Source organism: Archocentrus centrarchus, chromosome 19 (genome assembly GCF_007364275.1).
Source record: "Archocentrus centrarchus isolate MPI-CPG fArcCen1 chromosome 19, fArcCen1, whole genome shotgun sequence".
Lineage (NCBI taxonomy): Eukaryota > Metazoa > Chordata > Actinopteri > Cichliformes > Cichlidae > Archocentrus > Archocentrus centrarchus.
This window is the reverse complement of record NC_044364.1, coordinates 22,691,179-22,718,996: the sequence shown is the minus strand read 5'-3', so window position 1 is coordinate 22,718,996 and position 27,818 is coordinate 22,691,179. Positions and strand designations below refer to the sequence as shown.

The window sequence follows — 27,818 nt, the reverse complement described above, 5'->3', positions numbered from 1 at the left end:
ACACAGAAACATGACCGGGGAGATCAGACTGACTCTGTTACATCCTGCAGGTTCACCAGGCGCTCGGCAGACTGCTGCCATTTTTTGTGGGGAGAAAGTTATGTAATGAAACTAGACCGCTCCGTGAAAGAAGAATATACACCAAAAGTATTGAAACAGTGAGGCCAATCCCTCATTTCTGCTGCAGACTGGAAACATTTGGGTTTGCAGTTAAAAAAAAAAATCTGAGACATATGAGACAAAAGATCAGCATCTCATCTTTTATTTCCAGGTATTTCCATCTGGATCTGATACACAGTTCAGAAGATAGCACCTTTGGTCTGAACCCACACATTTTTCTTGTGAGCAAAAATATTGGAACAGATACACTTAAAATAGATTAAAGTGAATAAGGCTTAATATTTAGTTGCAGATCCTTTGATTGCAATAACTGCATCAAGCCTGTGACCCACTGGCATCACTAAACTTTTGCATTCTTCTTCTGTGGTGCTTTTCCAGGCTTTCACTGCAACCTCTTTCAGTTGTTGTTTGCTCTGGGGGGGTTACTCCCTTCTGCCCCTCTTTAGCACGTAAAATGCTCTTTAGGATTTAAGTCTGGAGATTGACTAAGCCAGTCTAAAACCTTCCACTTCCTGCCCCAGATGAGCTGCTCTGTAGTGTTGGCTGCCATCATGCGTGACATCATCAATGAAGATTAATGAGGCTGTCCCAGAAGAAGCCATGCAAGCCCAAGCCATGACATCGCCTCCACCGTGCTTCACATATGAGCTTGTATGTTTGATCCTTTCTTTCTTCAAATGGTAGACTTTCCATCACCTTGGTAAAAGTTGATCTTTGTCTCATCAGTCCATAAAACACTGTCTGAGAGTTTTTGAGGATTGTCTCTGTACTTCTTGGCAAATTCCCTCCTGGCGTTCCAGCTCTTCTTGCTAATTAGTGGTTTGCATCTTCTGGTGAAGCCTCATGAAGTCTACTGGAAACAGTAGATTGTGATACCTTCACTCCTGCCCTCTGGAGGATGTTGCTGATGTTGCTAACAGTTGTTTTAGGGTCTTTCTTTTCAGCACTTTCAGTGTTTCTGTGATCTGCTGCTGTTGTTTTCCTTGGTCTACATGTTCCACAGTGAGGACCAGTGCAGTCTGACCAATAACATGGCTGCTGTGTGGTACTTAGCATTAATAGGCAGACATACAATACCAGTCAAACATTTGGACACACTCACCCATTGTGCAGTCTTCAAATAAAATTTTGTGCATCAAGAGACATGTTGCAAAGAGATGGTGATAAAATGTCAATAAGATGGAGTCAGTCTGCTGTTGGTCTGGAACTGGATGGGGTCAAATTGGCAATTACAGGCAAGGTATTTGTGATAATGCAGCAATAAAGTGTGATTAAATCAGTGAAAATCACAAGTCTGTTGCCATCTACATACACAGAAATTCTATCACCTGTGGCTCAGGAGATAGAACAGGTTTTCCACCCATCGGAAGGTTGGTAGTTTGATTCCCCCCGCTACTCCAGTCTGTATCCTTGGGCAAGAAAATGAACCCCGAGTTGCCCCTGATGCATCCATGGGAGTCTCAGCATGTGTGAATGTTAGAAAAGGCACTTAGATAAAGTGTAGAAAAAAGTACTTGTAGTAGAGGTGGCAAAAGTACAGACATTCTGTACTTAAGTGGGAGTACAGATACTTGTTTTGAAAATACTCTGGTAAAAGCTGAAGTACTGAATCAACTTCTTTACTCAAGTTAAAGTGAAAAAGTACAGACTCTGAAATGTAATCAAAGTAAGAAAGTAACATTAGCTCTTTGGAGGAGTTTCTACCTGCTATTTTGTGTAAACTAAACTGAACCTGCTATATTAACATAAAATAAAATACTATTACATGAGAATACAAAAGTCATTCTAATTTAAATTTTAGTTCTAATGAATGTACAGGTGCTGGTCATAAAATTAGAATATCATGAAAAAGTTGATTATTTCAGTAAATTCCATCCAAAAGTGAAACTTGTATATTATATTCATTCATTACACACAGACTGCTATATTTCAAATGTTTATTTCTTTTAATTTTGATGATTATAACTGGCAACTAATGAAACCCCCAAATTCAGTATCTCAGAAAATTAGAATATGTGAAAAGGTTCAATATTGAAGACACCTGGTGCCACACTCTAATCAGCTAATTAACTCAAAACACCTGCAAAGGCCTTTAAATGGTCTCTCAGTTCTGTAGCCTACACAATCATGGGGAAGACTGCTGACTTGAGTTGTCCAGAAGTCGACCTTTGCACGTTGCACAAGGAGGGCAAGACACAAAGGTCATTGCTAAAGAGACTGGCTGTTCCCAGAGCTCTGTGACCAAGCACATTATAGAGAGGCGAAGGGAAGGAAAAGATGTGGTAGAAAAAGTGTACAAGCAATAGGGATAACTGCACCCTGGAGAGGACTGTGAAACAAAACCCATTCAAAATGTGGGGGGAGATTCACAAAGAGTGGACTGCAGCTGGAGTCAGTGCTTCAAGAACCACCACACACAGATGTATGCAGACATGGGTTTCAGCTGTCGCAGTCCTCGTGTCGAGCCACTCTTGAACAAGAGACGGCGTCAGAAGCGTCTCGGCTGCACTAAAGACAAAAATGGCTGGACTGCTGCTGAGTGCTCCAAAGTTATGTTCTCTGATCAAAGTCAATTTTTTCCTTTGGAAATCAAGGTCCCAGAGTCTGGAGGAAGAGAGAGGAGAGGCACAGAATCCACGCTGCTTGAGGTCCAGTGTATACGTTTCCACAGTCAGTGATGGTTTGGGGTGCCATGTCATCTGCTGGTGTTGGTCCACTGTGTTTCCTGAGGTCCAAGGTCAACGCAGCCATCTACCAGGAAGTTTTAGAGCACTTCATGCTTCCTGCTGTTGACCAACTTTATGGAGATGCAGATTTCATTTTCCAACAGGACTTGGTGCCTTGCAATCAAAGGTGTTCACCCAGAGGTTGGGGATGTTGCACCCTCAACCTCTTTGTGACTAGATGGGCACTGCAACTTCTTTTAATCAGTCAGTGAATGCAAAAATCTGTGTAATCACAGGGCAACAACTGATTTTGCCTACTCACCAGGAGATTGCTTTCCTATTTGTACTCTAGTGTGTTTGAGCCATAAGCAGAATAAAGATCTCAATAAGAAGAAACACCACCCATCTGTCACTCTAAAATTGGTAGAGAGATTAGAAAAATTAAATTTAAAAAATTAGCTACAGAGACCACAGTAGTTTTTGCATCAGACTACAAACATGGTATTTCTGCTGTAAAGTTTTAACATGGGAAGTCTATGGGGACTGACTCTCTGCTGGAGCCTCTACTGAACTGCAGAGGAACTTCAGCTTCGGTGGTTCCACCTTAGACGTTTCTATCTGGTAACAAAGTCTGTGCAGGAGTGATGGAGGGTGGAATTGTGGGGTCCTCAGTTCTAAGCTCAGAGCAAAGCCAGTATATGTGGATAGATTAGCTGTTAAGTCTACAAATTAAGATTTCAATGAATAGTGATTTTTTTTTTTTGTGGTAAAATAAAACAAATGCCTTCTGTTGTACACTTTACTCACTTCTAATAATAAGATTGAACAACACTATTATTGAAAGATCAACAGCAGCATCTATAAAATTCTAAATACACATATTTGTGGTTTATAAACTGCTAAAAATGCCTTCATATAATACAGACATTATTCTGGGTTCACCTGATAGCAACTGTATACACCAGAGAAGGGATTACATTCATTTTAAATCCCCATAAAGGCCATACAGGCGGGTTAAAAGTCGTATCTTGGTGTCCTCGGTGAGGGTCAGAGCCTGTGGAGAAACAGAAGCTGATTTAAGGTTCAAAAAGAGATCAGCAGCTTACAGCAGCTGATAGGAAGTGACGTGTTGTTGTGACTGCAGAAGAAAGGTCGTCCCACCTCTGGCATAGAGAAGAGTCCTTTCATTTTCATCCCTATTGTTACGAAACCAAGCCGGCAGCCAGAGCCTGTGTGCGTGTGTATGTGCGTGTGCGTGCTTGTGTGTGCACACGTGTTTGAATGCAGCTTTGAGGCAACACATCAGAAACTCACCTCAGAGCTCGACCTCCATAGCTGCAGCCGTTTGTTTCACACTTAAAACAATTACGATGATTATCTGCAGCCACACAGCGGGATGCTGCTGAGGACACCATGATGCAATCGGGGTGTGTGTGGGGGGGGGGGGGGGGGGTTGTGTCCTCAAGGTTCAGTGGTGAAAAACAGAAAAACAAGTGTGGAGTTTAAGCTTGTTGATGGAGGCTAGAATTGGATCGGTTGGGTGGGGGGGGGGGTGGAAGATATTTTTAAGTGTTGTGCCAGACGTGAAACATTGTGGAGTGGGAGTGGATTCTCGGGGTGTTTCGGGGACAATTCATTTAAAATGATCACTGATCAGATGAGCGCCCTTCATCTCTTCCCTCTAACTTATTACTTTTTCATCTATTTTCATGCAGAAGTCTAGTTGTTGTTCACAGCAGCTGTAAATCTAACAGTCTGCAGCAGACAGACATCAGCGAGTCCTTGAGCCACCCTTACAGGAGCAGCTGAGAGCCGAATAATATGAAACTAACCTACTAACACCGATAAATCACTTGAGGAAAAATCTCAGCAGTCTTTCACAGCGCACACTGCGTGAGAGGGTGTTTATGTTACAGGCCCTTCACACACTGCAGATTGCTGGCTGTGTGTGTGAAAATGATGGCACTGATACTAGAACACAAAAGCAGGCACATCCATTTCATTGTTTCTGTTATATTCTGTAAGCAGTTCTACTTCCTCCTATTTGGAGTTTCCCTCCAGTTTCTTCACAAGCTTCCAGTCAGTTAAAAAATGTTCCCAGCGTGCACACTGCTGCAGTAGTCCTCATATTTCATTCCAGGTTTATGTATTTCCATCTTTTTTATGCCCCAGTTTGAATTTCTTGTGATTTTCATTTTTTCTTTCCTCGGACAGCATCCTGGTCTTTGTCCTTTACTTGATGCTCCCCTGGTTGGTTTGCCACGACTCCTGCCTATCTGCATTTGACCTCATCCTTTGATTAAAATTCCATCTTTGGACTATCTCCTGGTCTCCTGTGGCCTGTATTTTTGTCCTCATCCCACTGAAGCTATTACAGATACAAACGTTGGAGATGCCTGAATTATGTGCTCCATCAGAAGCATGTATGTGAAGCATTTGCTCATTTATTACACCACGACTGAGATCCAGATCACACATGACCGGCTGCTGGACAACTTATTTTCTGTCTTCAGTGTGTTTGTCTTAATGGGACTCATGTTGCCTGTTTTGGTTGGTTAGTGGTGTCAGGATTTTAGGGCTGCACTTCAAACTGCTGCCTTTAACACTTTTCGCGTATTTCTGTGGTTTTTCATAAATAAAAGCAAATTAAAGAATTCCAACTCTTCCAGTAACTGCTTGATTTAAAGAAAGGAAGTAGCTCAGCGCCTGAGACCACTGACGTCCAATCTTTTCTCAATGATCGTGCAGATCCCATTTAAAAGGCATTAACAGCTGATCGGATCAGGCTCAGATCAGACTGTGATGGTTGATGGTTTGAGTGAGACTGACCTCCGGTTTCCTCAGTGTCCATGTGAGGGAGACAAACTCTCACAGATCTCACAGCTGCTCTCCTCAAACCTCAAATGCCACACACCATCCAGCACAGGACGTGCAGGCAGACATGTATCTGCTGTGTCTGCAAGTTTGTGGATTTTTGGTTTTAGATCAATTCACAAGTGAAGGGCATAAAAAAATAATGGGTTTTAAACTACAGCTTTTTAGCAGAAACATCATTTAAATGAAGATGTAATGAAGCAGATCTTTAATGTCTGGCAGCTCACAGTCTCCAAGAATCACCCTTAACTGCTTTTCTTCATATTTCCAGGAATGTCTGATTCAGTCTGAGTTGTCGCTTATCATTCAATCAAATTCTTGGTGCTAGATATTCCTGGAATCTGCAGCTTGAGAAAAGCCGATGTTTAGGAACAAATGACAAACGGATATTTGTTTTTAAATCCAAGACCTGTGAAATAAACTGCAATCAGAAAAAAAATCCGTATTTCCTTTATGGATTATTTGGTTCAACATCTTGACTCTTAATCTTAACAACCAACAAAGAAACCCTCAGATTTTTTATTTCTTAAATGTAAATTAAAAGGCTCATTTTATGCACTGACACTTTAAATCAAAGAAGGAACCGCCGTACTCCTGTTCTCACAACATCTCGTACTATTGTGAGACCATAATTCAGTTTGTAGCGTATACAGTCACCAGTTTCCTTGAATCCGTACATTTTACCCTGAGACCTGGGCTTGAGTTTAGGGGAAGGATCTTTGTAAGCCTCCAGGAAATGAATGTGTGTAACACAGTCTGAAACATGACTGTGTGATGTGTTCATGTGTCCTTTCAGGAGGGAGTTTGCTGAGCTGATGGAGAAGTACGGCTCCAATCACATCACGGCTTCAGGACGAATCTCTCCCACGCAGCTCTCCACAGGTAAAACACACAATTCATAAACAGCATTCAACCCAAATCTTAACGCAAGCTTAAATATTGAACTTAGAAGAAGTCCAGATCCCTTAAAATACACAGTATGCTACAAAATCACTTTGTGATCACTTTCCAAATATGTCCCCAAGTTCCAAAAAGTAAATAATTTTCCAAAGGTGTTACCACTTTCCAAAAAAGTCCTGCCTCAAGTCAGTCTGGTCCCCACAGAGTAGAAATCTGAGTTTTCACAGTAATCAGTCCTAGTTGCTAAAATTGATCCCATGTTCCAGTTTTTCCCTCTCTGTCCCATCTTCCTCCACCTTCCTCCCACTCCCTTTCTATTTCTCTCTCTCTCCCACGTCTTCCTGCTCACCTCTCTTCACCTCTTCTTCTTCTCTTTTTTCTTTAAAGGGAAGCTGACAGACACGGCCTCCTCCTCCTCCTCCTCTCGCTCTGAGAGCCCCCAGCTCCTCAGTCCTAAAGAGGGGGTCACCGCCTACACTCACACCGCCCCTTACACCATGCACACACCTGCGCACGCCTTCAGGTAGGACCTAAATAACAAATGTGGAAGTCTTCACCTTCGTGTGAACTCTGAGAAAATCTGAGACTAAACTCTGAGACGGCCCCCTCCAGAAATAATCATATGCAGAGTTTAATTAAATTCAAAGTTTAGTTTTAGATAATTCCTAAATTTTGATTGATTCATTTCCACTTTTTAACTATTTGATTCCCACATTGTAACTGATTTATTCTGAATTTTAAGTAAAACCAACATAACCAGTCATTTCATCAGAAATCAATCCAGTGTCTAAAAGTAATGTAGAAAACAGTGAGTACAGTTTACAGGTGTGTGTGTAGCCCTGTGCTCTCAGATTGGTGGTGTTGTGTTAAAAGTGGCCTAAAAATGTTTGTATGCTGAAAACTGATTATAAAGTGGCAAAAGATGCATTTAGACTCTTTATTAAAAGTCATCATCCAAACTAAGTAACAGTGCAGTAGACTTAGCATCCAAATATATATATATATATCATAATTATTGATTCATTCATGTGTATATCAGTTTAATGTTGCAGGTTGATGGGATTTTAAGTACTTATATACAGCTGAGGAACTTTAGCTATAAAAATACAGAAGCACATGTCGATTTATACTACAAAATAAGAAGTAACTAAACTATGAAATACAAAGTACAGTATTGGTATCCATAATATATATATATATATATATATATATATATATGCAATACTTTAAATACCAGTACATTTAGTTACAGGTAGTTACAGTCTGAAAGTGTTTTTTCTGTTATTGGAAGGTGGTTACATAATAAAATATGATTCAGCTGCATGGAAACACCAGCAGCCACTAAAATAGTGAAAAGCATCTTCAGCAGTTTGAAGCCAGGAGGAGGAGGCGGAGGGGGGGGGGGGGGGGGGGGGGGGGGGGGGGGGGGGGTGGGGGGGGGGGGGGGTGGGGGGGGGGGGGGGGGGGGGGGGGGGGGGGGGGGGGGGGTGGGGGGGGGGGGTGTAGGAGATTATGACACAGTGTGGTTTTTAATCATACTCAGTGTCATACTGCTGCTCTCTCTCTCTGTGTCCTCAGTGACAGTGTCATTCAGTTGATATGTGTTGCAAGGGAACAGGCCTGGGGGCTCATCATCAAGGGCGGAGCCAACCGTGCTGAAGGACCTATGGTGTTCATTCAGGAAATAGTGCCTGGAGGAGACTGCCAGAAGGTCAGCGTTTAACATCAGGAGGGCAGATCTTTCGCGGTCTCACAGTCTTCTGCTGATCTAAAAACATTCTCGATCCAAAGAGTTCATTTTTGTTTTGGCTCACTGGGTGTAAAACCACCGACTCCTGTCCTTCACCCACTGAGCTGCCAATCAAACATAACAGACAGTGAAGCTAACTGGTCCTGATGAGCAGAGCCACAGCAGTGTGCAGCTCTTTTAAACAGTAATTATGTAAGTTCACTGTATTCACCTGTCAGTCTTCTTCCTGTATCACCATCACAAAATGAATGCTGACTGAACACCATCAGAAAAAAGTATCTAAGATGAGTAAAGATGTAGTTCAAACACACGAGACCACATGAAGCTAGTTGAAGCTTTACAAAGTGCTGCAGTGTATGTTTTTCAGCTGGTGTCCATTATGAGCACTCTGACCCTGTTTGTCAAGCTCTGCCAAATCTAAGAGTAGACTCAGCTTTTATAGAGGTCCTCACACTCACGTTCAGATAACAACAACATTGATTGTGTCAAATTATGTTGTTTGCATTGATAAATAAGTTTGCATCAGGTACACACACAGACTCATTTGACCTCTGGTGTCCCCAAGGCTCTATCTTCAGCCCCCTTTAGATACTATTTACATGAGTTCTGTATATAATTAATGGCTGTTATCAGTGACAATCATTCGCATAGATGATCCCAGTAGTCCGCCTCCTGTACCTACAGCAGTTAACATCTGTTCTTACTGGACAGTCAGTAGCTCAGTCTCTGGCTCTTCCAACATGTGCATGTCGAAATATCCTTGTGCAGAATACTGAACCCAGAGTTGTCCCTGATGCACTGAGTGTGTGAACATTAGTGTGAATGAAACTGAACACCTGGGTCTGATTGTTCCGTCTAATTGTGCTTTTGAAGGACGGCAGGCTGCAGGTTGGGGACCAGCTGGTGTCCATTAACAAAGAGTCCTTGATTGGAGTGACATATGAGGAAGCCAGGAGCATCCTGACACGTACCAAACTCAGGTACAGCACACCTGACACCTGCACACATTTTCCAAAACATGCATTAGGCAAATAACAATATGCTGCACAACAAACACACAGAGACAAAGTGCGTATCTCCAAAATAAGCAGCTCTTTGTCACTGCTGTAACTGTATTTTCAAATGCTTTTCAGTGGTACTGTATTATTTCATATTTAGAAATCTTAAGATGTAGTATTAGTAAATAATAAAACTGAATCAAAACATAAACCGGAGGGATAATGAGGTATAATAAATCTTTCTGTCTTTTTTTGACCAATTAAATCCAGATTCAGACACATTAAAAACAACTCTTGTTTTCTAGACCTGACCCGACAGTGGAAATTGCCTTCATTAGGCGGAGGTCGTCCTCCAGCTCCAGCAGCGGGCCACAGAGCCCCATCTCCCTTCAGGGGTCTGGCAGTGGAGGTGGATCCCAGATGAGAGCCCCGGTGCTGGGCACTGTGCCTCAGCAACCAGCCGTAGTTACCAAGATCACCTCCAGCCGAAACCCCGCCAGCGAGACCCTGCCGTCAGTCAATGTCACCCAGGTCTGATTTCAGCTGAGTCATGGACATTTCTCTTCTTTAAACCTAGATTCTTTTCTTTCTTGTTTTGTGTATCCTTTCAAACATGCACAATAATATGATTTTAAAGCTAAGAAATATGATTGCGTTAGTGTTTGTGTTATGAACCAGCCCTGTATGATATACATACAAAACACAGAAACATGAGGGCGGCAGAAATACACAAGGGGCTGATAACCAAAAATAATCTACAGACAAACACAGGACTGCAGGCACAAATAATGAAACAAATGAGGAACCAATATCAGACTTCAGAAGATAACACAAATCATACAAATACTCTCAACAGAAAACAATGACCATAAATCACCTCTCAAAACCAAAAACAAGATATGAGTCTAAACCACTAATATCAGCCTCATGGTGGTGCTGAGTATACAGTCAGTATAAAGTAGCAAGATTCTGTTAAATATTTTTTGCAGCCCTTAATCACCTGTTTGTGCAGGTATTTCAGTGTGAGCTGGGAGAGAATCTTTGCCATGTCTGCAGCTGAGAGGCAAAAAATTTTCAGATACATAAAGAAAATGATCATTGATCATTTAAATCAAATGCTATAAAAATGTCTTGAAGTCTGATTTGTGTTAAATAACCACCTTCGTGTCAGACATGAACACACCTGAGGTCTGACACACACAAACACAGTCTCATTAACAGTCATTAAGATGTTGTGTTAATGTGCTAATGCAGGTGCGAGTGTCTCCGAGCAGAACAGAGCAGACACGTGTGTCCTCGCCACCAGAGAGTCACAGCATCCCTGAAACAAACCCCGGTACGTGTCTACAGTGCGATAAACCATGAAATGGGTGAGAAAACAAATCCCATAAGAAACACAAGAGACTCAAACATCGGGACTGCGTGTGGTTTATTCACCAGCTAATTTATGATTGCTTTGACTGACCTGCAGCGAAGGCTGTGGCCACATGTGGCCAGCATTTAATAGCTGATGGAGAGAAGTATGCAGTAGTTTTAGGCCCCCAAAGTAACATGCGGATACTCAAAGTATTTGGTGTTTTCACTTCTTACAGGAGTTGCAGACATTCAACAGTTCTGATTTGCATAAGAAGCCTAAACCTCAACTTCATGCAATTGAAGAGTGGGCCCTCTCACACAAAGCAGCACTTTCAGAATGACAATAAATAATCCTCCATCCATCCATCCTGTTCAGGGTCGCGGGGGGGCTGGAGCCTATCCCAGCTGTCATAGGGCGAGAGGCAGGGCACACCCTGAACAGGTCACCAGCAACCTTTCGCACTCACACCTATGGGCAATTTAAAGTAGCCAATCAACCTAACCCCAGTAAATGCATGTCTTTGGAATGTGGGAGGAAACCCACACAAGCACAGGGAGAACATGCAAACTCCACACAGAGAGGGGGAGAGGCCTGGGCGGAATCGAACCCAGACCTTTCAGATGTTGTTCTAACTGTAAGGCGGGTAATGCTAACCACTGCGCCACTGTGCTGCCAATAAATAGTCCTGTTCAGTAGAAATTAGAACTACCCTTAACCTCAAAAATCCATCTGTGTTGCATCACTCACATCATGTGACGTCATTTCTACATGGATGCGTTGGCATCTTTGACGTAAGGAAGTCACACAGAGTGACAGCAGCACTGAGAAAATGTAAACATATGCAGGCGAATGCGTCTGCACAGATGAGCTGCGGTAAACTGTAAATCAAAGTCTGCAGGGGAGCGAGGGGCAGCAGATGGCGTGTGATTCACTTCCTCCTGTCACGGGAGGAATGAGGTGAGCAGGAGGTCTGGCCTACGACTGGCTGAAGAGTTGTGAAGCATCACCCCGTCCCTGTGTTTCAGGCATCCTGAGGTCTTTGTCCATATGGGAAATCATCCTGTTAGTCGTCACATTTAAAGCCTGAAATCCAGAACAGATGGAGGATGCTGAGGCCGTTTAAAAGAAGGGGACCTCCAGAGTCCACCCCAGTTGTCCCAGCACGACCAAACCAGTCGAACCTGCGGTGCCTCCATTGGAATATTGATGTTGAATAAATTCATGAACTGAGTGGGAAAACAGATGCTGTAAGAGTCACAGATTATCAGCTAACAGACCTGTAATGCCTCCCACACAGGAGGAAGGACCCACAGACACACAAAATGTTTGTTTCATTTTTTTATTTGGGATCTTTTGCATGTTTTTTGTGGTGATTTGTTTCTTAATGTAGTGATTTTTGTTTCTCCGGATTAGTTTGTGCTTGTTCTGTGGTTCTGTGGTAGTATGCATTTGGTTCTTGTACTCATTGTTGTCTATTAAATATTTTGGGTCCATTGTAGTTTTTTTCTCTCTTTGTTCTGATTTTGTGTTTTTGTGGTTACTTTGTGTCTTTTTTTTTTTTTCTTTTAGCTGTTTTGTATCTTTTGAAACAAGTTTTTTTTTTTGTTTTTGAACATTTTGTGGTTGTTGCATCTCTGTTATAGTTTGTAGTCTGTAGTTATTTTATGTCTCTGTGGTCATTTAGCATCATTTTGCAGTTGTTTTGTGTGTCTCTGTAGTGGATATTTTGTGTATCTTTGTTCTTTTGTTGTCTCTGTGGCATTTTCTTTCATCTCTTTCTTGTCATTTTGCCTTTGTTTTCTGTCTTTATTGACATTTTCCATCTTTTTGTTGCTGTTTTATCTTTAGCTTTATCTTTGTAGTTTTGTATCTGTGTAGTTGTCATCTGCCTCTTTGTGATTGCTTCACGTCGTTGTAGAAACAAGACAGGTGGGAACAATTGATCAGGAAGGGGGGGGAAGAAAAAGAGACAGGAAGTAAAAAAAAAATAAGATAAAGCTGGACTTCAAAATAAAACTGGAAGTAATTAAAAGACAAACACAGAACGCAGAAGGCAGGAAGAAACCTGGAAATTAAAAGCACAAAGGAGTGTAACCAGAGAATATAACCAATGTCTGTGTTCATTGACTTCCAGAGTCTCCAAGCAGTCAGCCTCCTCAGAGGAAATGCTCCCTCAGTGCCAGCTGCCGCCTCAAAATAGAAAGGTTGGAGCAGGTGAGTGTTTGTGATTCACATTTATCTGTGAGACAAGTACAGAGCTAATATCTGCCTCTGCTATCAGGTTTACATCTGGAACACTGTAGAAGTTAATTGTGTGGTTGAGCCCAGCTTTAAAACCAGCACGGTTAAACCAGAAGATGTTTGGGGAGCATTTTAAACTCATCAGGATAAACCAAAGCAAGAGGCAACAAAACACGACCAAATCTGCTCAGAGATCAGAGAAAAAGGCATCTAGAACTAAACTAGAACTAAAAGCTTTTTATTCAGTTTTGCAATGATCTGGTGATAATTTACTGATGGGAACACTATGAACAGGAGCTGCAAGTGGATAATTCACTTAAATGTGACTAAATGTGGTTCTCAATTCCAACTAACCTATAAAATCTAAGATGTGTAGTGAAGTATTTACTTATTTCATCAATATCCACCTTTGGGTCTAGTTTTTATTAAAAAACATCAACAATAAAATCAAAGTATTTAAAAATGTACTTTTGTAGGTCAGATTGAGCTTCAGGTCACAGAGAGGTCACGGGCTGAAAACCTGCATATTTTTAATCATTCAGACTGATTATATTCATCAGCTGCGAAAGCTCGTTACACATTTCATCTCCACAGTCATCTCAAACATGGAGCCGATACTCGGTTTTCATTGGTCTGTGGCTGTTTGTCAGCGTGTGTTTCTCCCCATGTGAGCAGTATGTATCGATCTGTGTGTGTGTGTGTGTGTGTGTGTCCAGGCTCTGGAGCTGATTGGTCTGAAGCCGACAGAGGCTCAGCGGCAGGCGCTCAGGTCCACACTACGAGCTGACCCAGCCGGGACGGTGGCCTTCACAGGTAAGACCTCAATGCTCAGCTCACCTGTCGCAGTCCTCAGGTTTCCCTTCATCCTTTGTGCAGTATGACATGTGGAGTGTAAGTTTAACAAGCTCGTATTTAAACCTGAGTATTTTAAATTTGTTCTACTTTCATATGTATTTAGCTCCTATTTTTTATAGATGAAAGTTTTACACACAAATATGAGATAAACTGATAAAATCTGATGCTGTGTTTTGATCATTTTGGCCTTTTTTTCTATTAAACCCTGTCAGTCAGGATGTTTCCTGTTAACATTACAGCATTAGCAGAAACAGAATGTATACAAAGCAGTTTCTCTCTGACATTACTGTGTTAATACAGCATTATTTGTGATTTGACATTTCCACTGTGAATGAACAAAAACTGAGCTCAGCCTTTGGACCAGCAGACGAGGTCCTACAGGGCAGCATCCATGGATCCACAGAGTCCACACTTTGGTCCTGGCTCAGAGTCAGTGTGTGGAAGCTTTGACTCGTTTATTGCAGCCCACGAGTTCCATAGTATTTGTCCTCAAGCTATAGTTTTTCTTTGGTGTAGATGCTGGGTCATCACCATTTACACACAAACAAGATCCATTAAGCTCGCTGCTCATGGAATAATAGAGGGGTGAATCTGATTCCTCGGTATGGCCCCTCTGCAGGTTCGGCGCAGGCATCCTGGGAGGATTTAAAGTTAAAATCAGTAAATTATACCACAGACTGATTAAAGGCTGTCACATGACTCACTGAGGGTTTAATTGATTGGTTCACTAACACGGCTCTATCAAAAACAAGTGCTCAGGGAAAAACAGTTCCATCACTGATAATGCATGACATGATTTGATTGATTGATATGCGTGGTATTTACAGCCGCTGCTAGAATCTGTTAGCGGTGCAGAGAAACACTCAGGCTGAGGTTTTAAAGGAGATCTGGTCTGAGCACCAGCATTGTGCCATCTGTTCCAACCTGCAGTTTTTATCAGTGATTCCTCAGAGAAGCTCCAGTTGGCATCTTTTGTCTCCTCATCATGAACAGAAGATCTTCTGCCTCCCGCTGAACACTCATGTGTTTTCTGTTTGCAGACTTTGAGAGCCTGATCAAGGAGCTATTCAAGCCTCAGCTGGCGGAGCTGGGTGTCACCCAGCCTGGCTCTAGCTTCACGTCTGATGACCTGTTCAGCTTGCTGGAGTCGCCCAGCAACCCACGGGTAGGAGTGTGCAGACATACCACAGCAGTCATGCTCACAAGATGATTTTTGTCCTTAAATTCCTTTTCAGTGAGCCTCCGACATAAATCTAAGACTCGTCCAGCTTAACATCGTGCAGTTACTGAACTTTAAAAAGCGTCTTTTTACTGTGGATTGCTTTGAGCGCCTCGTCACATTTAGGTGCCTTATGAAAACCATATGCAGGCCTCAGGAAAAGTACTTTGGAGGAGAACAGTGTAATATCAGGGTAATAAACACTGATCATCAGCTTTGCAGTGTAAAACAGTAACATACAGAATATTACAATATGGTATAGTATGTGGGGGTTGGGGGTGTCACCAGTGTCAGTCAGTCTCACAGCATGGAGACGGACTCTTTTCAGATTTTCCTGAGAAAGATGGAGGTCAGACTGTTATGAACAGGATGGGTGGAGGTGGTGATACTCAGCACAGCAACAGAGCAGCAAGCATGTGAAGATAGAGAGGTGCTTTTTATGAAGAGACATATTCTACTTCTGTTTATTTAATGTCATATAATTTCATTTTATGTTTTATTACATGTGGAAAAAAAAATCACTGTAATATTAAAACTGCTGCATTTAAATTGTCCTGACAAGGAAACTCTCCTTCCTGTTTTGCTTTTGTGCTAAGCAAGGTGATGGCGCTCTCCACAGCTGGGAGGGGGAGTCTACGTGGGCTCACAGACGGTGTATAAAACATAGATATGGCAAAAAGTCACCATATTTAAGGCCTCTTCACCATTTTTTACTACAGTTAACTGCACAGCAGCCAAATTGCAATGATAATTTCATTAAAAATGCTCCAAAAGGTGTAGCCCTTAAAGACCTATAATAGAACAAGTCCGCCAGACCATATCTTTACAGTTATACATGCTGTAGTATCATCTTGTGGAATATTTCAACTCACTATACATCAATAGAATCTTCAGAACCTTAATTATAATAATATGTATGAGGGAAATCCATAGTAACTACATAAGGTAGCTAAAATGTGCACTAACCCACAAAGAAATTTCTGTATCTACATATTATGCTAGATAGAGAAATGCCACAGCTGTACATGCTAATGCACATGATAAAGAGCACGGTGTACGTTTTGTTGTTAGTGCTTTCTACTTGATTTTTGCGAACCCATTAGAGGAAGGATACAGCACTCTGGGGCACGCTGAATGCATGATATGTAAGTGTAAATCCTCTGGTTTTATATGCAAAAACATGTGTCACATGTGGTTACAATTCTACTGGCATTTAAAAGCAGTTAGCAGTTGGGCACCAGCTAGCAGCTGCAGTCACCTGTATCGCCATTCCACCTGTTTGTCAAAGAGGCCACGCCCTTAATAATGCAAACTTAATCCAATTAAAACAGGTGAGTAATAAAACTATCCTCCCCGTACAGCTGTAATGAAGGGGTAAATTAGCTCTAGAGATCAAAGCAGTTTCTGTATCAGACTGTAAAAATGTTTACTTCTGCTGTAAACTTTTAACATGGGAGTCTATGGGGCCTGACTCACTGTGGTGCCTCTGCTGGACTGCAGAGGAACTGCAGGTGTACAGCTTTCAGCCTTGTTTTTAACACTCAATTTCACCTGATCATAAAGTTTTTTTAATATTATTGACTTGTCTTTTCTGAGCAGTAGTTGAACAAAAGGACCTTAAACAGCACAGAGTAGCCAACATCCAAATGTTTTTGACACTGACAGCATTTAGACGTGGAGCTGCAAAGCTCTGAACACTACAACCCGGCCATGCTGGGACCTTCAGCTGAATCTGGTGATGGTGCCTTCTGCTCTTCTTCCAGTCTGAGCTGTGTGGATTTTTCTGAGATCACCTGAACCTTTGTTCCAAAACCTTTGTCCCGTAACCTGGAATCACAAGGGCAAAGATCACCTGACCACCAATTGAAATATGGTTAAGTGTGTTTCTTCATCCCATCTGCAAGCTCCTGATGCTGGTTGGAAAGTAAAAACTGGGTTCTTAGCCACTTGCTGTCCTTTTTCTGGTGAGGGGAATCAACATGTGGAAGTCTTTAACCAGATTTCTAACTAACTCTATGCGTCCATGAATGAAAAACTTTCATTGGAAATGAATCAGGCACAGGACTCGGTGTCAGAATCATCCAGATTTAAGTGAACGGGAGCATGAAATAATTCCCATCATCGTCCTGCCCATGAGCTGCAGGTCATCCTCATATCAATGCAGATCTATCGGTCTGTTGATGCTCCGATTGAACAGGACGGTCCTATCAGCAGAGAGTAAAGATTTTAAGCACTACAGGGGCCACAAAAGATCACAGCAATGCGATCGACTGCAGCCTGAGAGCAGCAAGCAGCTGCATGTCTGACAGAATTCAGGACGGTGCTTCACCATCAGGTTATGATCACGAAGACCATCGGGGGGGGTGTCTGTGCTCAGAAAAGCTGCTTTAACTCCACTTAGTATTCCTGACTTATGCCAGTTTTAGCCTGAAACTAACTAACCTAAGGTGGATGTTAAGGAGACATCAGTGTAAATATGAATGCAGAGATCAGTTTTTGTTCCAGATGTTTCTGATGTGTTTTTGTGTGTTTGTGCAGCCGTCACTGTCGGACTCAGAGGACCTGGAGGAGATGGAGAGGCTAAGGAAGGAGCACATCGAGGCTCTGAGGGAGATCAAGAGGCTGCAGGTAAACTCACACCTGAGTCATTTTATAGAAGATCAATCATATCCAAAAGAAAAAGCTCCCACCCGACTCCCTCAGAATCAGCTGATTTTACATATGGTAGCTTTAGTACATGTAATTAAGCCATGCTGAATTTCACCTTCATACTGTGAATATTTTGAGTTACAGGCCCTCCATGTTCACAGGCGTGGGTCCAGAATTTGCACTTTTTAATTATTTTTCCAGAATTTTCCAGCATAAGCACAGGAGATATCCACACATTCAAGCTCTGTTTAAAAACTGCAACCAAATCAGTTTTGCACTAACCACAAGTGTCACAATCTAAAGATGAAATGTGGTTTCTGTTCTCTGAGCAGCTGTGAGCGTCAGTGTGGATCCATCACACTCCAAATAAACTGCATCAGTTTAATGGCGCTGGTATCTGGATGTTTGATCTGTTTCTGATAATTCACTGGAGACAATTTCAGGGTAAACGTTCAGGCTCGTGTCAGTATGTGGGATGGGTGGCAGCTCAGAACAAGTTAGACTATATGCAAGGTCCCCTTTTTACCTACATGTGATACCAGGCTCATCTTCTAGCTATGAAGGTCAAAAAATGCTGATTAAAAATGCCAAATTTCAATCCACCCATATGTACTTAAAGTTCCTGAAACTCTGAAGATATTTACAGTTACTGGGGGCCCAATGGCAGGCAAAGACCAATTTTGCATGAAATGACGCATCTGTATACTGACAGGCTGTGCTGAGCTGAGCCAAACAGAGAATAAGGGAGGAGGTTCACATCGTTACGAAAATGAACAAAATAATGAAAACTGAAATTGAAAAATATTTTTGCTAACTGAAATAAATAAAAATGATAACTAACTGGAACTATATTGTGGGTTTACAAAACTAACTAAAGTCCCAGCCTGCACCGCATATAAGACACCGGCACATGACCACAAGGTAATTAAGACACAAAATCCAGCTACACAAGCATATATGCAGACATGAAGTCGGCCACTTGCGTAGGTTGTGTACATCGGCCCCACTGAGACGCAGCGCTGAAGTCTAATTAGTGAGCATCTAACCAAGCTAGCTCTCTGAGCCGCTCCGACCAGCTTCATGTGGTGGATAACATCAGTTATTTGTTGGTTGTTGAATAAAAAATTTTAAATGGTATCTCTTGTTGAGTTTTTATTACACAGTAGTCACTCCTGCACCTTGACTCTTGCACATGACGAAGTATGAAAAACTAAAACTGACAAAAACTAAACTAAAACTAAGCATTAAACCTAAACTAAATGAGTGAAATCACTCTGAACACTAACTGAATTAGAGAAAAAAATTAAACTATAATGTAAAATCCAAACTGTAATAACCCTGGTTCAGTTATCTGGTTCAGAGGACCACAGTGATCCTTGATGACACTCTGACCTCCGGACAACTGTAACATCCTCTGTTCCTTTTCTTTTATTTACTGTCTGATTTTAATATTACACTCTAAGATATGTTCATCACTCCCCTGAACTGCAGGAGCAGCTGGTGGAGTCTCAGAGAGTTCACCATCAGATGGAGGAGGAGCTCAGCAAGGTCAAACAGGTGAGTGACACCTGCTGCACCAGAGCAGTTGTGTTAAAACAGGAAGTCATATAAAATGCATGAATCATGTTTTTGTGCTTTCCATTTTCAAATGGGGGGAGACGGTGCTGGAGGGGGTGCTCAGCCTGTCTGGGGAAAGTTTGTTTCAGGGTGCAGGGAGGCTCTGGCTGATGGTCTAATCTTAAATTCAGGAAGACCAGCTCTTTCAAGTCTGACCATCCAGTCTACAGGTGTTTGTATGCCTCAGCAGAACTGAACATATTTACACACTGTGTGTGTGTGTGTGTGTGTGTGTGTGTGTGTGTGTGTGTGTGTGTGTGTGTGTGTGTGTGAGAGTGACTGAGTGATGAGATGCCTCTTTTAAAAAAGATCAGCAGATGGAGCCCTTTATACGCGCACACACACACACACACACACACACACACACACACACACACACACACACACACACACACACACAGAGTAATACACCTGAGCACCAAATTTGAAGGAGACATATGTTTCTATTTTCTGTCACTGTCAAGATTTTACTGGAGAGAAAAACCAAAAATGGGACGCAGAAAGTAAACTGATAACAACACACACGATTTATTGGACAATAAAAATTTTAATCTAAATCAGGAGCACGAGAAATTAGGAAAACACATCAGATCTGATCTGGCAACAGGTGAGGGGAGAGGAGGAAACTATACACACTGAGCTAACCAAGGGGAGGCAAACACAGGTGGAAAGGATCAGAGAATCAGAGAAAGGAGGACAAAGACTGGAAGTCAGGGTGCAGGACTAAAGGAAATGCAATTGTAACAATATAACAGGAAGTGGAAACGAGAAAGAAATATGGGACACATTAGAGAAATATAAAATTAGAAAAACAAGCATTAAAACAAAACAAGGACCAGTAAGCACAGTAAAACACTGAGAAATAATAATATTAGAAAAACAAAATAAAATATGGAATGATGACCGTCAAATTCCAGTCAAAACCTACAGGGTAAATAAACAAAAACACAACACAAAACAAAAACAAAATGCATACATGTTCAGTGCTGTGAAAATTGCCACCCTTTATTAAATCATGAATTAACTGATTAACCACATTTTTTGGAAAGCTGAGTTCATTTTCACTGCCACACCCGGGCCTGATTACTGCAGACCTACTGAAAGATCTTAAAAAGCAGCACATCATGGCACAATCTAAAGAACCAGCTGAGAAACAAAGTTATTGACATCTATCAGTGTGGAAAGGGGTTAGCAAACCAATTCTAAGGTTTAGGGCTCCAGAGAACCACAGTGAGAGCCATTTTTCCCAAAGGGGAAAATCTGGAAGAGTGAGGAATCTTCCCAGGAGTGTCCGGCTACCAAATTACTCCAAGAGCAACTTATCCAGATCAACTTATCCAGAACAACATCTAAAGAACTGCAGGCCTCACTTGGCTCAGTTAAGGTTCAACATTAAGAAAGAGACTGGGCAAAAAAGGGAGAGTTCCAAGGAGAAAACCACTGCTGACCAAGAAAAACACAAAGGTTCATCTCACAATTGCCAACAAACATCTGGATGATCCCCAAGACTTTTTGGGAAAATGTTCTGTGGACTGATGAGACAAAAGCTGAACTTTCTGGAAGGTTTGAGTCCCGCTGCATCTGCAGAATACTAACATTTTATAAAAAGAACATCCAACAGGTGGAGTCCCCTCTCCAGCTCAGGGAAGAGTTCTTGCCCCAAGTGGAGGAGTTCAAGTATCTCAGGGTCTTGTTCACGAGTGATGGGAGAAGGGAGCAGGAGATCGACAGAGATAAGGTGAGCAGTGCTGCCATCCAGGAGGGGCTCAGGGTAGAGCCGCTGCTCCTCCACATTGAAAGGAGCCAGTTGAGATGGCTCGGGCATCTGATTAGGATGCCTCCTGGCCGCCTCTTGGGTGAGGTGTTCCAAGCATGTCCCACCCGGAGGAAGCCCCGTGGTAGACCCAGGACACCCTGGGGAAATTATATCTCTTGGCTGGCCTGGGGACGCCTTGGGGTCCCTCCAGATGAGCTGGAGGAGGTGGCTGGGGAGAGGGAAGCCTGGGCTTCTCTGCTTAGGTTCCTGACCCCGCAACCCAGCCCTGGATAATCGGAAGAGAATGGATGGATGGATGGATGAAACATCCAACAGATGGTGGTGGGAGTGTGAAAGTCTGGGGTTGCTTTGCTGCTTCAGGACAACTTGCTGTAATTGATGGAACCATGAGTTCTGCTCTACCAGAACATCATACGTGCGTGACGCTCACTTGGGTTATGCAGGAGGACAATGATCCCAAACACATCAGCAAGTCCACCTCTGAATAGCTTAATCAAAATTAAGGTTTTGTAGCGGCGTAGTCGTAGTTTGGACTTAAATCAGAATGAGATGCTTTGGTGTGACCTTAAGCAGGCCGTTCATGCTGAAAAACCCTCCAGTGTGGCAATTCAAACTGTTCTGCAAAGAAGAGTGGGCCAAAATTCCTCCACAGCGATGAGAGAGACTCACTGCCAGTTATCACAAACTCTTGATTGCTGTTCTTGCTGCTAAGAGCGGCACGGCCAGTTATTAGGTATAGAGGGCAGTTACTTTTTCACACAGGGCTAATAGGTTTGGATAGCTTTGTTCCCTTAAAATAAATAATCATTTAAAAGCTGCATTTTGTATTTGCTGCAGTTATCTTTGACTAAAATTAGTTTGATCTAAAATATGTAAGTGCGATGAGTGAGTAAATACATTTTCACGGCACTGTAGTTCACACAAATTTATATTATTGTGGTAGACTGAGTTGTTTGACAGATTCCTGGAAAGAAATGTTTATGACTAACAATCTTACAATGGCAAATAGGAATATGCGGCCACGGTCATAAATGACTGGACTGATTTGACAGTAACTGCTGGGGCCTCAGGTTGCATTATATTTGGTGGCTTTGTTGAACTCTAATTCATGTTTTCCTGTTGTAGATTTACCCTGTAATACAAATTTCATTTGGTGGAATATTGCTCTGGCTGGCAGCCTAATAAAAACAGAAATATATGAGCAGTCGGCTTATGGGGACTCGTTTTGTTCCAGAAATGGAAACAGGGTCCCCACCATATGAGTAACACAAGCACAAACACATATGTTCAGGTTTCATGATGAAGAGCTTCAAACCAAACTCAGCCTTCCTTCCTCCCAGTGTGTGTGTGTGTGTGTGTGTGTGTGTGTGTGTGTGTGTGTGCGTGTGTGTGTGTGTGTGTGTGTGTGAGTGGGAGGCTGAGGCATGCAGTGGGAGGACTGTGAGCCCCATGTTGAATCTTTTTTTATGTCGGGCTCTAAAATAGCTCCTCCTCCTCCCCGCGTTTTGTTTGTTGTGATTCAGAGCTGAAGGGTCTCGGCCTCTCTTGCTCCCACCCCGCTGCCTCTCAGCTACTGCTCTGTTGCATAAATCGATCGATATCTACATTTAGATGCAGCTGACAAGTGTACCATAACAGCAAAGGCTCGGCCGGTGCTTTTCCTTATCTGAGTTTCGGACCTGAGGAGCAGAAATGAGTAGGATGCAGTGCAGAGCTGCCCACTGAAGATTCACTTCATGTGCTTTGTGTGCTTTCTGCTCCAGTGCTTTCATATCCCGTGCCTCTTCTTTAGCTTCTCACTGAGTGTCAGCAGGTTTAGATACATTACTAAGGCTCTGAAACTCACCAAGTTTAGGTTTTGTCTAATCTTTGCTTTTTCATTCTTTTTATTCTTGGACTCTTCCAGAGCAGCTTTGCATGATCCCCAGTTCAGAATAACCCTTCTTTATCTGATACTGGGCCCAGGTGCAGCCTCTCAGTTCATTCTTCATCTTTAATAGACTGTTTTAGCCCCGCCCCTTGCAAACAAAATACAAGTGGGTGGGGCTTCCATATGCCTGAGATGACCATATTAAAGATATCCCCCCCTCTATGACATCATATGGGAAAAAACTCTGAAACTTCTGAAACTGAGTGTTTAGAGCAATCTGCAGCCTGAGCTTTTAGTACACAGGGATTACTCTACAAACAGCTTCATTATTAGAAACGTTGGCCAGATTAAACGAGCATCACAGTGGGAGATATGTGACGTGAAAAAGGCCCCTGCTGACCATTAGGAGAAATGCAAGTGTGAAATATTTCCACATTAACTCTATTGTAAACAGAGTCATTTGAGCCACTTAAGTGTGAACCTGAGGCCAAAAACAATGCACTGACGTGTCCTGCCTCACCTTCCAAACTCTAAAAACAGGACTTAAAATATTCAGATGTCTACTTTGAGTCAAACTGTCTCATTCTGTCAACTGTCCTGATATAAAAACAAGTTTTAAGCAACTTTTACCAGTTCAAATCCACCCTGGCTGCCTGTTGCGAGTCACATCAGGATGCAGATTACAGCTGCCCAACTGTCATCTTCAACAGTGTCTGCATATTTTATTAACCTGCACAGGTGAGTTAAGCTGACAGCTTTTAATCCTCTGATAGAGGGATTTTTTTGCCAGGCTGGAGTCATTTCTCTTTAACCTTCCAGGCTCTCACAAAGTCTAAATTCTAGTTGCACATGCAAATAAATGAGGAGAATTGCCTTAATGATTTTTTACTATTATTATTATTATTATTATTATTATTATTATTATTATTAATAATATTATGTAGTCTGATCCAGGTTCACCTGATCTGATACAGTTGAGGTGTGAGTTGCTCCTGAATAACCTGAAGTGCTTTTAATATGCTTTTCTCTGAGGGTGGCATTTTACCGGCACTGCTGCAGCTTTCAGTGGAGCCTCCAGCTTCAAGATGGAGACGTTATGTTATTATTACATAACAGTCAAACAAAGCAAGAAGCAGCCATCAGTGCAAATGTGTCATTTCTCAGGGAGCTGAGCACAAAAACCTTTCGTCTGGGCAGAAGTGGGACTGGCCGCTGCTCTTTTGTTCCATCTCTTGCTGCCAGGCTGTACAGCTTGTGCACAGCAAGGGATTTTTCCTTCCATTATGTTTCCTTTTCTGGAGAGCTGGCGGGTGGGCAGTGGACAAGAGCTGGCTGACATGCTCCTTCATTAGAGATGGAAGTCAGGCTTCAAGACAGGGGGCCTCTCAGAGCCCCTCGGGCCCCCCTGAAGCCACAGCTGGAGGGAAAAGACCACACACTGGGATCCATTAGTTTTCCAACCATACAGACACACACACACACACACACACACACTTCATCTCCACACTCAGTGGACTCTCGGCACTGGAAACCATCCATGAGTCTAATTTTACCACCAGTTTCAGCTGCTCACTGATGTTCAGATGTTAATGTACTGTATTGTTGTACAGTATGTAGTGCTGCCCTTAAACACAAGTAAGAGTAAAGGATTCCTTTTGAAGGCACAAAAGGCAGAAAGTGAAGGAAAGACCTTTAAATTAATTTTATTCAAGGGTAGATTAATGTTGAATTGATTAAATGAATGAGTAAAAGCATGTACAGTCAATTTAATTATGTAATTATACAGTAATTATGTCCTACATAACGAGGACAGTGGTACAATTATGAGTCAAGCATTGCCTGAATATATAAATGGCCTGCAACATTTTTTAAAAAATGTCCCTGCTTTCCATTAATGTCCTCACTCCATGGGTCTGAAAATGATTTCCATCCTTACACAGATAAAGTTTTAAAAGTGCTGTTTGTTTTCCTGACTTTTCATAATCTTATTTCAAAGGTCTAAAACTAAGAATTGTCCCCACAGAGATGGCCATGTTCTTCATTTGTTTGACAACAATACCCAGTAATGTCCAATCTTTCCTTTAACATCTTCACTGCATAAGTCTAAAGCTCAGATTGGTCCTCACACAGACAGACGTGTACACAGAGCCTCTTTTTCCAGGAAAGGTCCCTTCTTTTCAGAGACCAATCCCCAATTTTCAAAAAAATGTCCCCAGTCTCCATAAATGTCCTCACTCCAAAGGTTAAAACTGGAGACTGGTCCCCACAGAGCTAACTGGACATAGAACCTCATTCTTGAAACAGCAATTTGTAGAATTTTAACGTGCGTGCAGGCCTGCTGAGGTAACAGATGGAAGACGCTCAGTGTGTGTGCGTGTGTGTGTGTGTGTGTGTGTGTGTGTGCGTGTGTGTGTGTGTGTGTGTGTGTGTGTGTTCCCAATGTGTGATTTCCAAATCTTGTTCATAAATCAACATATTTTGCATTTGCTTCATGTGTGTCTTGTTAGCTTTCATTGCATATGATAGCAGCAGGAGGAAAGTCAGAGCTGCCAGGTTCACCCCAGACTGCTTCCTCTTTGCCTCGTGTGTGTGTGTGTGTGTGTGTGCGTGTGCATGCATGTGTGTGTGTGTGTGTGTGAGATCTCAATCACTCTGAGTTTGCATGTTCACCAGAGCTGCACAATCCCTCAATTAGAGGAAATTTGCACCCATTATATATATTTTTTGTCTACATCATTAACATTACATGGGGCGGGGGGGTTCTGGACCACACTGGCTCCACAGTGAACAGTTACTCCTGCTGTGAGTGGTGTTCTACACGTTCCACTGGTGCAATGGTGCAGACTCATATCTCTGTCAGCATTTACTTACGGGTTCATGTTGCATTGAGTAACATGACAATTCTCACCACTCATCTGTTAGTGCCACCAAAGATCAGTTTACTGTGTAATGTTTATTTATGCAGGGTTACAGTTACTGGCTCCCAGCATGTCAACAGTACTGGGAGTGGTTGCTTTCAGTTATGAGTGTCTAATTGTTGCTGGTGTCTGTTTCACTGCCCTGTAGCTTCCACTACAAAGCATGGCTCTCCCTCCTGGCCTCTGACTGTAGACAAACTTCATTAAAATCAGATGGAGCCAAAGCCCAACTGAGGCCCTAACACCAGCACATTTGATTTCACCCCAAAAGCAAATGTACATATTTCCTTCTGGCCTGTAGTATTATTTATCCATATCCATTTTCAGGTTTTAATATAATATATAATGTAATATAACTTTTAATATAATGGATATAAATGGCGCTCATGTTGTGGCTCTCAAAGAGCCAAAATTACATCTAAAAAAACTTTCAATCTGCAGCCTCTGGATCACAGTTTTGCTTTGTGCAGATAACGGGATACTGCTGGTTTTATTGAACAAGGATCTCCAAATTTCTCTTGGTTTGCAGCCATGTGTGAAGCAGACCCATAAGCCATGTGTGAAGCAGACCATGGCCTCAGACTTGCCCTCAAGTCTGAGGCCATGGTTGTCAATTGGAAGAGGCTGGAATGCCCACTCTGGATTGGGAATGAGTTGCTGATTTAAGTATCTCACGGTCTTGGGAGGGTGGAGCAGGACAGACATATTGGTGTGGTGTCTGCAGTGATGTGGATGCTGTGCTGGTCTATTGAGAACATAAGATCTCAGATACTAGCAGAAACGAGCTTCCTCTGAAGGGTGTCTGGGCTTTCACTTATACACATGGCGATTAGCTTGGATTTCCCATCATTCATCCTCTGATTTACAGTTTTGATTTGCAGAGAAGTGAAAAAGTATCCATTTATGCAGCATTTTAGAGCTCACTCTGGCCCGGTTAAAGGTGTATGTGTTGTATTTGTGTTGAATTTGTGTCCCTGATCCATAGAGCTTGATGTTGTTCAGTTTGACCTCAACTTTTCAGCTGCTACTGACTGAATTTGGCTTTGTTTTATCAGTGAGCTTACAGAGCTAAGATTGGGCACAGTGCCCACATTTGGTAGTTCAGCTCAAAAATAATTAGTCAGAAGTGAGATGAGGACACAGAGTAAGCTCTGTGCCTTGTTTTTATTCCACTGCTGTTATGCAAGAGGATGTCAGTCAGTCAGGCCTGGCTTCACTCTTAAAACACACAAACGCCCAACCAAACAATAAAAGCTCATTCCAAGAAAAAAAAAAAAGCACCAACAAAAACAACCTGCCAACCAAGAATGATGACCTGCTTCATTTTTTATTTTTAGCTCAAGCATTACTCATCTCATGCTGACTGTAAATGAGTCCAACATTTCCAAAGACAACCGTCTGATTTTTCACCATGACTGCAAAGCTCACTGAAATATTTCAGAAACCGATCAGCCATGAAGTTTTCTACTGATGTTTATGGTCCTCAGTAGATGAACTTGATTTGATGGTAGGTTTTCTAGGTCTACTGTATAGTAGACTTTATGGTTTGAAGAGAGACATCTCAACATGATGATCCATCAGGTCTTTTTTTTTTTTCTTTTTGGCCTATTGCGGCTTTATTCAATAGTGCGCAGAAAGAGAGAGATGAGGGAAGACCGGCAGTAAATGGTCACAGGTTGGGACATGAACTTTATGTGTAGGTGTTTAACCTCATTCTTTGCTCATCTGTTTCTCATTAACCAAAACTAATATGTGGTTCATACAGATGCAGCTCCCAGAATTATTAGCAACTTATAAACTACATATATGGGAAGTTAAATGGTCATAAGTGTCAGTAATTAATTCCATCCTCACTTCTAAACAACTGAGTGCATCAAGTGGGCATTAAAATCCATTTAAAGGCATTTAGAAACATTTTATGCAGTTGTTTTGTGCCTTTTCTGGTCCTTACTGTATGGTCCTAATCTTAAGTTCATCTGTTCCTGTTTATCCACTTATCTCCCTTTT

The 27,818-nt window shown here is 42.2% G+C and overlaps 1 protein-coding gene across 1 annotated transcript in view; it reads left to right on the top strand.

The window, feature by feature from the left end:
• The window catches only part of stxbp4 (syntaxin binding protein 4), a 62,845-nt gene that overhangs the window by 19,451 nt on the left and 15,576 nt on the right, over positions 1-27,818 (top strand). Inside the window, exons 6-16 of the mRNA XM_030754352.1 lie at positions 6,457-6,542; positions 6,948-7,083; positions 8,139-8,271; positions 9,184-9,290; positions 9,614-9,839; positions 10,563-10,644; positions 12,800-12,879; positions 13,623-13,719; positions 14,802-14,926; positions 17,519-17,608; positions 19,121-19,186. Coding sequence (XP_030610212.1) covers positions 6,457-6,542; positions 6,948-7,083; positions 8,139-8,271; positions 9,184-9,290; positions 9,614-9,839; positions 10,563-10,644; positions 12,800-12,879; positions 13,623-13,719; positions 14,802-14,926; positions 17,519-17,608; positions 19,121-19,186 — 1,228 coding nt within the window. The remainder of the gene's footprint in view (positions 1-6,456; positions 6,543-6,947; positions 7,084-8,138; positions 8,272-9,183; positions 9,291-9,613; positions 9,840-10,562; positions 10,645-12,799; positions 12,880-13,622; positions 13,720-14,801; positions 14,927-17,518; positions 17,609-19,120; positions 19,187-27,818) is intronic.